Source organism: Lolium rigidum, unplaced genomic scaffold (genome assembly GCF_022539505.1).
Source record: "Lolium rigidum isolate FL_2022 unplaced genomic scaffold, APGP_CSIRO_Lrig_0.1 contig_15802_1, whole genome shotgun sequence".
NCBI classification, from domain to species: Eukaryota; Viridiplantae; Streptophyta; class Magnoliopsida; order Poales; family Poaceae; genus Lolium; species Lolium rigidum.
This window is the reverse complement of record NW_025899878.1, coordinates 269,496-280,550: the sequence shown is the minus strand read 5'-3', so window position 1 is coordinate 280,550 and position 11,055 is coordinate 269,496. Positions and strand designations below refer to the sequence as shown.

General features: G+C 51.1%; 1 protein-coding gene across 1 annotated transcript; it reads right to left on the bottom strand.

The window, feature by feature from the left end:
* Positions 1–805: 805 nt before the first annotated feature.
* LOC124680404 (PLASMODESMATA CALLOSE-BINDING PROTEIN 3-like) lies at positions 806–2,623 on the bottom strand. Its single transcript, XM_047215472.1, has 4 exons — positions 2,557–2,623; positions 2,218–2,457; positions 2,000–2,033; positions 806–980 (listed from the first exon to the last, which is right to left on the bottom strand). Exons 1-4 carry the CDS (start codon positions 2,621–2,623, stop codon positions 806–808), a joined length of 516 nt encoding a protein of 171 aa, XP_047071428.1.
* Between the last annotated feature and the right edge of the window lie 8,432 nt (positions 2,624–11,055).

Genomic DNA, 11,055 nt, shown 5'->3' with positions numbered 1-11,055 from the left:
TTGAACTAGACATGACCTTCTAATCCTGAGGGTTTTCCTTATTCTGTGTTCTAAGAAATTCTACGAATCAAACGCCCTCAAAGATATGTACTATTCCTAATTTCGTATGCAACTCTAGAAGTCCTGTACTTAGCTGACTTGAAATGCCAGCGGTGCCGCGGTGGTACAATCGAGTCACGGTTTACTGGTGCTCCGTTGAAAGTTGTCCCGAGATGGTGAATCCGTTCTCTTCTCAAAATCGAGAGCGTGTCGTTTACAGAAGTTACACATGGTGTATTTGCGCGTGTGTAAGCAAAACTGAATGTTCAGGCTCACTAATTGAGCCCTTTTCGTAAACTAATTCCAGATGACGCTCTCAGACGTTAGAACTATCACTCTCGTCGCGCGCCTGGCCTCACAGGCAACGATCATTGCTTTAGAAATGGAAGTGGGAGCAGCGCCGCTCGATCAGATCGAGCAGTCATCACTGACCCACTCCCCTGATTTGGCGATCCCCATGATCAAATCAAATCGAACCTGCCAAGAACCAGCGCAGAGCGCAATTACCACTCCCAAAACACAAACATCCGATATCAGGACTTCAGCTGATAACAGTACCTCCAACTCCAAGAGACCAAGACAGTGACACCAGGTCATAACAGCAGTGCTACATCAGCCCTAAACACCACTAAACACCAAAGTCCGCACGTCAACACAACTACTGGAATCTAAATATACAGCATCCGCAAATCCCAAATCATGGTCTCACTTCATCAAAAGGTTCCTTCCGGCCACCACTAAGAGAAGAAGTGTCTTGTCTCCATGATCACGCGCTGAGGTACAGAGCGAGGAGCCAGCAGCAGGCCAGGATCACCGCCCGCTTCGCCGTTCCGGCCACCGGGAAGATTTTGGTGCCGCCGCTCATGTCATTGGCGCTCGGACCTTGGCCAAACGCTGGCGGGCTGTAAACGCCGGCGGTGGTGCCGTTAGTTCCAGCAGCGCTGCAGAACAAAGAATGGGTGAGTTGTGCACAAGCATTTACAGTGAATGATATGCATGAGTTGGGTTTTCTGCAAATCTTAAATCTTGACTCATAAAAAAGGAAGGCATCCATATTTTCTGAATGACTGAAGTTCTGCATTCTGAACAGAGTCTTCACCATGGTGCTGGAAGCTAATGGAAAACGTGGGAATTCTGAACAGAGTCTTCAGCTAATGACAGACTAATCAAAACGTGGGAATTGCCTTCACACCTAGCAACCTATCACTAATCTCCATCGATCCAGGGTGTTCCAAAGGCTACTGGTATAGCTTCAAAAAGGAGGCAGGAATAATTCGAGAACCTACATTGCCATACAAAAACCAGAGCGGCAGAACAGAAAGAGGAGCTCATCGTCTCGTCTAGCTGGGAGACGGAACCAGAGGGTATAGGATTGATTCCCCTGAGAAAGACTCCACGAAGGCACCACACCAGTTGCGCACCGACGATGCAGCCAAATGTAGGAAAGAAACTGAACCCCACGCGCAAATGGGCCTTTATTCCAAGGCTTGCCCCAGCGGAGGAACGACACAGCACCGCCCACCGGAATCGGGAAGCCACCACATGGCAGCAGGCACCAAATACGACTACTTGCTACTGCTAGGACGGAATGAGCTAGTTGTAAACTTGTAATGATGTCTTGTAAAGACGGCCAAAAACACAGTCATGAATGATGGTGTACTTGTGGACTTGTGGTTGGTACAGTCTCCGAAGACTTGCTAAAAGATGTGCTTGTGCATTTGTTTACCTAAATCCTAATCAACCCATATGCTCTCTGCAATGCGAACGGTGATAAATCTGCGAAATGTTGGTTGTGTTTTGCAAGGGTTCAGTTAAACTGAAATGTGGAACTGTCATCCTGCATCTAAGGCGTTCTTGGAGCAGTAATGAAGCTGCAGCATAGCACAGGTCTATTCTCTCAAGAACAAGAAAAACAGAAGAGATGAACATGAACTTCGGAAAATAGTGGCAAGTGCATTACCCCTGGGTCGCAGGGAACACGCAGCCGTTGGCGCCTGCAAGCAAGAGCAAACGGAGCATCAGAGATCTACTACTAGCAATTGTATTATGAAAACAAAATCTAGCAAGCGCCTGGCTTGGCTTCTTGAAGCATTGAACTGTGCGATTGGGGGAAAAGAAAGAAAGGAAGGGAGGAAGGAAGGAAGAAGAGGAACGGCGAAGGGATCAGTATATACGCACTGGGGTCGTTGTTGGAGACGAAGGTGGTGCCGGAGAAGAGGCAGGCCTGCGGGTTCTGTCCGCTGCGCTGGTAGTAGCTGTTGACGGCGTAGGAGCAGTGCGCCTTGACGGTGTTGGGGGCGAAGCAGGCGCCGTTCTGCAGGATGGGCCGGCAGTCGGCGCCGCCGCCGCAGGCGTAGTCGAGCGTCTTCTGCAGCATCACGTCGTACAGGTCCGTGCGGCACAGGCACCACCCGCCCTCTGTTCTTGCCCCCATTCCGCAGCCAGAGCGCGGCAGCTCAATCAGTACAGATTTCTTGCAAGAAACGGACGAAATAGCAGGAATGTGGGCGCGCGTACCTGACCGGCCGGCGAGCGCGGCGGCCACCGCGAGGAGGAAGACGAGACGGGCCGCGTGCGACGCCATGGATGGCAGGCGGGCAGGGTTCAGGTTCCTTGCTTGCTCCGGTGTGGTGGAGGCGGCGTCAGGAAGGAAGGCGTGTGCTGAAGCCTCTCGGGTGGGGGAAGGGGTTTTAATGCAGGGGATAGAGGGAGTGGGGGTTGTTGCTGTGGAACAATGGCGAATGGTCGAGTGGAAATGAGCAGGACAGGAGGAGTGGAGGTGGAGATGTGCTTGGTTTGTACTGTAGCTCACTTCACTGCTCCTTTCCGTTCTACTATCTCGGTTTTTAGTTTTTTTTGGACGAGCGGAACGGAAACGGCAAGTGGGTCGTGTGTCCCGTAGCATCGGGAGGCGCGCCTCCAGTTCAGCACGCAGCCTGCGCAGCACTGTCCCGTCCAGAAGGCAGCGCGGCTTTTGATCAACGGTCGAAAAACCGAGCGGCACCACCTGCCGCTGCGTCCCGGGCTCCCGGCTGTGCACCTGCACGCGTGCACCGCGAGCTATGGCCCATGGAGTAAAAATGCACGGGCGTGCGCACCGTGGTAAACAAACTGCAAAGCGAAACCCAAACCCGAACCAATGACTTCCAGCTGCTCCGCCACACGCAGCGGACCACCAATATCACCTTCCAGGACCACCATCCCAACATACCATCGCTCGCGCTTGAGCCACGATGTCGCATGACTCAGCCGCCCGCAACCCAAACTACACAAGGTAAATCGATCACATACCATGGCCGCCGCACCAGCATCCGGGGCCATTGCCCAGGCCTAAAGGTCAAACCGCCTCCTTCGAGGCACGTCAATCGAGCCGACAACCTCACCGGATGGTCCAAGCCATGCCAGCAACAAATCCGCCCAGCTGCTACCAATCATGGTTTTCGAGGCCGACGCGTCGACATACAAGCACCATCTACTCAATGCCACTGCCCCGACATCCACCTCCGAACCACAAGCTACCGCAGGACCCTCCAATCGGCACCAGCTCCAAAAACGAAGCCCCAAGGGGTTAGTGATGTGTGACACCACCCTCGTCCGATCTCAAGCGGTATCTAAGGTTTTCCCTGGAGATCTGCCAAGCAGAGGAGCAAGCAACCACATCAACGATGCCTTGAAGAAGGTAATGATGCCAACGAGCACCGCTAACGTCTACCCTAGCCAATGGCCAAGAGCAAGGCCTTAGCACGCCATTGCTTCTCACCCACCACTGGAGCGCGGACTAGCTGAACCACCATAGCCCTTTCCATGCCCCAAGCAGGTCAACCCAAAGCGCCTTTCTTTTGATGCCCAGCCCTCAACAGCAACACGGCCACCAGTGTCTCGCTGGAACTAAGAGCAAACCACCTCAACCCGGGGCCGCCGCCCCGGCTTCCGCAACTCGGTGAGCAGGTAGGAGCATTTGCACCACCACCACTAGTAGAAAATCTCTCATCAGTACCGGTTCCAGAGGGGCTTTAGTACCGGTTAAGCAACCGGTATTAATTATCCGGCACTAAAGCCCCCCACCCTTTCGTACCGGTTGCTTACGAACCGGTATAAAAGGGGCCTCCACGTGGGCCACCAGGAGAGCTCAGGGCTAAGGATCTTTGGTACCGGTTGGTAATACGAACCGGTACCAAAGGTTCCCCCGCGGCAGGGAATTTGCCCAAATCTTCGCCGCGGCGAGAATTGGTTTTTTAGGGTTTTTGGAGGGGTTTAGGGATATCGGTTTGTTTCATATCGCGTCGATGCACCGTAAACGCGTTTGGGTTTAGGTAGTACATGAAGATCAAGATGATGCATAGCAAGTTGGTGCATATAATATAACACACATGTTATTGCATAAGATCGCAAATTAAGTAGCACTATGCATGAAGATCGATCTTCATGCATATATAGTGGTACTCTCCGAGGCGTACTCTATATATGTCTATTACATGTAGCATAGTGGTACTCTTCGAGTCAACTATATATGTAACATGTACATCTTCATTCATAGTGGAACTCTGCGAGTGGTGGTATGACGTCCCGAAGGAAAAATCCCGCCAATTCCTCGCCTATTGGTATGAAGCGGTCATCGATTGAGAGCTTGTTCCGCTTTCTTGCCAACTATAAAAGAATAAGATACAAATGAATACATGAAACAACTATTACTGAAACTCAAGCACAACTTATGATAACAAAACAAATTTGTGAAGATTGTTTTTGTACCTCTTTATTTCTTTCATTATTCGTTCTCTCGTTGATAATTCTCGCGGATGTACTCGCAAACGAAGAATCCACAGAGATCGGTTCCCGGAGGTTGTTGCGGGCATTTCTTTACAAGAATATAATTCAATCAAACAATAGTCAAGTATGATAATTAAAAGGTGTGTGGACCTAGGTAGTACTACTTACTTTCGCGCGCCATCGCAGCTTCGGTGTCCATTCACGGGATGTATCTTCCTTGATGAAAGTTTGCCATACGCTGCTCGACAAAAGAAAATGCATAAAAGAGTCATCAATTAGTTCAAAGCAGGAAATTAACGAAACAAACCGATAAGAATTAAAATTACCTTCCGAACATTAAAAAACAAGACAAGTATAGATCCTTTTTTTTGCTTAGTGAGTCCAAGACTTCAACTTCTCCAATTTCCAAATTGATGACGAGAAGAATAAAGTGAAACCTACGCACGTTTCAATATGTAGTGTCATATACATAAGTCATTAGTGGAAATTTTGACATACGGTGAGCAAAATATAATGTGTTATAAGACAGTAAGACTCACTCGAAGTTGTAAGGCCAAAGTATTAGCTTTTTGTCACGTTGTCGCTTCAAAAACCTTAGCAAAGTCTGCGGTGTATCCTTGTTATAGAGGGGATTCTCTATGGTTTTAAGATGCATTGTGTGCGGGTCAATGAACCCAATGTCTGTGATATCGTCCCTTTTGCATTCGAGCATCTTCGATCTGCATAATATAGAGCACAAAAGATTATAATCTGCAGACAATGAACGACTTCTCAAATTAAATAAATAAATCACTTACGGACAATAGCAACCGATGATTGATTTGTCGAGGGCCCGGAGATTGTATAACCGAAAGAGTTCGGCGAAGTCAACGTTCACACGAGTACTCCCGGAAGTAGTGCTCTTCCCTAACTCGCACCATGATAGTCTCGATCCCTTCCTTTGAGGCCTTAAGGTACCACGAATGCAAGTTACGCATACTTGTTGGTACCTTCCCGAGATTCTCGACCAAATCTTTCCCTTGAACAAACCGATATGCTCGTTCGGCTAAGGCGTAATCGGTTGCGTCTTGTCGAGAACTTTGAACGGTCTTCCCGTCAAACACCTTGAGAGGGGCGACCGATTTAACGGGTTGTTGTCCGAGCTGGTAGACACTGTGTATCCCTTTTATCTCCCTGATACCCGATTGAACGGGTTTTGTCGCCTCGATCATCTTGTCATACGACCTTTCAATAGAACGCACATAGTCAGATGGCGGCGATGGTACCGGGTCATATAGATTGTCAACGGTACGCACAACTTTCTTCCGATCTAGTGTCTTCTCGAAAGGTATCTCCGGCACTTTCGGTGCAAAAATTTCTTCACCTCGGCCCGAACGGCCTCCGCGTTTTCCTCCGGAGTTTTTTCCCAAGGTAACTTCTCGGTAGGCGGCAGTTGTTTCTCCTTTCTAGCTTTCTTCCTAGGTGGCGTACCGTTCCGCTTAACGGACGCCGTCTTACGCGGAGGATCTCGAGATGGTGGACTCACGCCGGGGTCCCTCTCGGGTAGGTGTGGACTTGGCTGCTCACCGGGACCGCCACCGGGAGGAGTCGATGGCATTTGCTGCTCATGTGTAGGAGTCGGTGGCCTTTGCAAAAGGACGACGTACTTCTTCGGCCATAGGGCGAAACCGTGCTTGACATCGGCCGGTGTCCTCTCATCTTCACCTCTAGGAATATCAAGCTCCACTTTTTCAAAACCCGAAACAACTTCATCCACCCCGACACGAACACAACCAGGTGGAATGGGCATATGATGGTGCATTGCTCCATCTTCACTTGGGTACACATAGCCGACCGCCACCTTAACGGACGCGGTCCCGATTAACATATGTAGCTCGCAATCTGTCTTCTCCGTGACATAATCCACGGGGTAGCTTCCTCCACATCCGTCAAGATGCGAGGAACCGACACCGCTTCTTCGCTGAGATGGGGCAGCATCGGCTTGTGGATCCTGTAGAAACAGCGGCTGATCAGGTGCCCTCTGATTTCTCTCAAGAGCCTCCACCCTAGTTAACAACTCCGTTACAATGTTGGCGTCCTTCTTCTTCTTTCGCGAATGGCTTCTATAAGTGTCAGCGCTGTCCGGCCATGCTTCCTTCATGGTGAGACCTGGGCGAGCTCGTACCCGTCCAACATGTTCAGGGTTCCCCAGAGCGAGTGTCAGCTCGTCATTCTCTTGATCGGGAATGTACTCTCCCTTTCTGACCTTGTCAATTGCATCTACAAGCTTCGGTACAATTGCCTCAATTTTTTCCTTCCATTTTCCCTTCGCAACGATCAGCCCTGTCTTTGGGTCCAACCCTGCCCCATGAGCGAACAACCATAACTTGGACCGTTCGGTCCAGTCCCATGTCTGTGGAGTGATTCCATGATCAATCAGTTTATTCTCAAACGCTGTCCACTTCGGAATGGCACTCTTGTAGCCACCTGACCCCAAATGATGCGGAAGTTTCTTCTTTGCAGCATTTTCGGTATTTTTCTTCGATCGGGACACAAAAGTAGACGATTGCTTATACTCCTTAAATGCGGCCCAGTGATCTTTTATCTTCACTAGATTATCATCGAATACTGGATCTTCATTCTTATATTTGTCCCATAAATTTTTCTTGAAGGTCCGGAATTGTATGGCCATCTTCTTCCATGTCCATTCCTTGACTTTATTCTTCCGGCCTTCCGTCATGTCTTCCGGTAGGCTGAACTTTGTCGATAGCGTGTCCCAAAGAAATTTTTTCAACTTGTCGTTGACATAACTAGCACCACTCTCCGGGTTCTTCGGCTTATGCCACTCTTGAATGCTGATCGGTACATGGTCCCTAACAATAACTCCGGATTGACTTGTAAATTTGCGGCAAAACTCCTTGGGCTCCACTGGTTCACCATTATCCTTGAATGCCGTGAGGGCTAACCTGCCCTCGCCCTTTAGCACCCGCGTCGGGCCTCGTTTTGATCTAACGGACTTGCTCGATGATCCGAAGGCTAAAAGAAAAAAATATTCGTTAATAAGTGAAATACAAATAAATGAATGCATCTAGGGATGAACATATAGACTAATTGATACATAGATATACACCTCGCCGGAGTTTGTGATGGACACTTCGTTGTCTCTTCTAACTTGTTCAGACTCAAGTCCCTCGCCGAAATCATTCAGAAAGTCTTGGAAATCGTTGTCATCTCCATCGCCGGGTTCCGGACCACGGGCACTCTCATAGATCAATTGCTGCACCGCTTCTTCCCCCTCCTCATCTCGGACGAAGGTGCCGTCCTCCATACCTCAATGTCACTGCAAAATTAAGAAAGCAATTAGAAAACAATTCAAATGAAGAAATGGGCAGCTAGTGAAGTAGTGGGCAGAGTGCGTTCAGGCTCTGCCTATTTAAATCCATGTAAGTATTGTGTTCAGAAATGTGAAGACAGAGAAAAATGTAGCCACGGGCAAAGTCTGTATTCTTCTTCTACCTCTAAACACACTCTCACGGACACACACTCTGAGAAACTCAACGCACACATTCAGACAAGGAAGAAGACGCAGCTTTGCCATGAAACTTCCTTGGTGATCAGAATGGATACATTGTTTTTGCTTAGCCATCACGCCTTGCTACAATCTCAGCTTGGCATCTCGCCATATGCGCGTCCACTGAAGTTTCACCTGACTGCATCTCCCAAGCTAGCTAAACTACTTGCAAACGCAATGAACAATGCATATTACATGAACAATGCATATTACGTGGCGGGAGGGGCAGGCCGAGGTCGACCTCGCTCATGTAGAGCACGCCGCGGTCGGCGCGCGCATGACGCGGTAGTCGTGGCAGAGCGCGAGGAGGAAGCCGCCGGCGGAGGTGTGGCCCGTGACGGCGGCGACGGTGGGCATGGGGAGGGCCAGCAGGTCGGCGGCGACGGTGGGCATGGGGAGGGCCAGCAGGTCGGCGGCGACGGTGGGCATGGGGAGGGCCAGCAGGTCACCGGCAGCGTCAGCGGAGAACTCCACTAAGGGCCAGGCAAGGGAGGGCGCGCGGCGGCCAGGCAGGGGAGGGCGCGCGGCGGCCAGGCAGGGGATCGAGGGCGCGCGGCAGCCAGGCATTTCGTCGAACGGCTTGCCCGCGTGCGTGAGGGGAGGGCGCCAGCGGCGCCTGCCGGCAGTCGACGCGCGCGCGGGCTCCTCCCGGTGAGGCGCGCAGCGGCGAGGGAGGGCGGCGGGAGCTCACCTCGGGTTGGCGCCGACGCGTGAGGCGCTGCCGGCCGGAGGAGGGGACGCCGGCGTTGTGGCGCGGGAGGCGCGGGAGGGAGGCGAGGCGAGGGGGAGCGGCGGGTGACGACGGCGTGGTCTGGCGACGGCGAGGGGGAGTGGTGCGGCGACGGCGTGGTCTGGCGACGGCGGACAGCGCGGCGTGGTCTGCGACGGCGAGAGCTTCTGGCGCGCGGCAAGTGTGAGTCGATTTGGGAAATTTCTCCCCGCGCGGCTAAGTGAGAAGGAGGAGACCCCTTTGGTACCGGTTGGTGGTACCAACCGGTACCAAAGGTTTTTTTTTTGTTTTTTGTTTTTCTTTTTCTGTTTTCTTTTCTTTGCTGTTTCTTTTCTTTTTCTTTTCTGTTTCTGTTTCTTTGCTGTTTCTTTGCTGTTTCTTTTCTGTTTCTGTTTCTTTTCTTTTCCTGTTTCTTTGCTGTTTCTTTGCTATTTCTTTTCTGTTTCTTTTCTTTTTTTATTTTCTTTTCTATTTCTTTTCTATTTCTTTTTTCTGTTGCTTTTCTATTTTATTTTCTTTTCTGTTTCTTTTCTATTTATTTTTTCTATTGCTTTTCTATTTATTTTCTTTTCTATTTATTGTTTCTATTTCTTTCTTTACACTCCCGCCACGACGCCGTTCGCGCGGGAAAGTTTCCCGCCTCGACGTCGCGCGGGAAACTTTCCCGCCACGACGCCGCGCGTTGGAGAAAAAAGGCGAGAAAGGAAGGGCGGGAATAAAATTTTATTACGATTGAACTCGAATTAAAAGTACATAGCTCAACTGAAAATTAAAGATACATGGCCAAATTCTACTCGTTGGAGTCATTCGGTCATACTCGTGCCTAGCCCTGTAGTAGTCGCCACTCGTAGTCGTCGTAGTCGCCGTCATCATCGTCGCTGGCATCGGGGTCGCGGTACTCTCCGGTCGGCGGGTGAGCACGCGTGGGCTGGGACTGAGGGTAGCGCAGGCGGGGGCCACGGTAGGCCATGACGCCCTGGAGAGTCCGGCCGCGCCACCACGGCCGACGGCCGGCCTCGTTGAAGTTCGAAGGAGGCGGACCGCCCTCATCATGCACGGAAAGCGCCCTCTCACGCCGATTGATGAAGAAGCTTTCCCAAGTCGGGCTGTAGTCGGGATGCCACCGGGGATTCCTCCGCTGCTCCGGCGTGAGCTCGAAGTAGTAGTGGTTTGTGATGGCCATCTCGCGCGCCACACCTAGAGGGACTGGAGGGACCGGTACGCCTCCGACGCTTAGCAACCAGCCGGTCGGGACGCGGTAGGCCGGCGGGCAGGGGTAGTTCGAGGCGCAAAGCGCCTTCGCCTCCCGGGGGTTAGAGATGCGATGGAAGCCATGGGAGAGAATGATGAGGTTTGCAGATATGAGTCTAGATGTGATATGTAAATGGTGGCCAAGCCTACATATATATAGTGAAAAAATGGCGGGAAGACAAAGGCGGGAACCGGTGGAAAGCGTGGGAAGAAAATAGGCGGGAAGACAAAGGCGGGAACCGGTGGAAAGCGTGGGAAGAAAATAGGCAGGAAGACAGAGGCAAACCTTTAGTACCGGTTGGTGGGTGCAACCGGTACTAAAGCTGTCGGCAGGATAAGGACGCCCTGCTCGATGAGATAAAGTATGTAGCGCATGACGCCCTGTCGGTGGGATAAGGACGCGTGGGTAACCTTTAGTACCGGTTTGTGTCTGCAACCGGTACTAAAGCTGTCGGCAGGATAAGGACGCCCTGCTCGATGAGATAAAGTATGTAGTGAAGGATAACGTTGCATAGAAAACAAAAATTTTCCTACCGCGAACACGCAATCCAAGCCAAGATGCAATCTAGAAGACGGTAGCAACGAGGGGGTATCGAGTCTCACCCTTGAAGAGATTCCAAAGCCTACAAGATGAGGCTCTTGTTGCTGCGGTAGACGTTCACTTGCCGCTTGCAAAAGCGCGTAGAAGATCTTGATCACGATCGGTTCCGGCGCCACG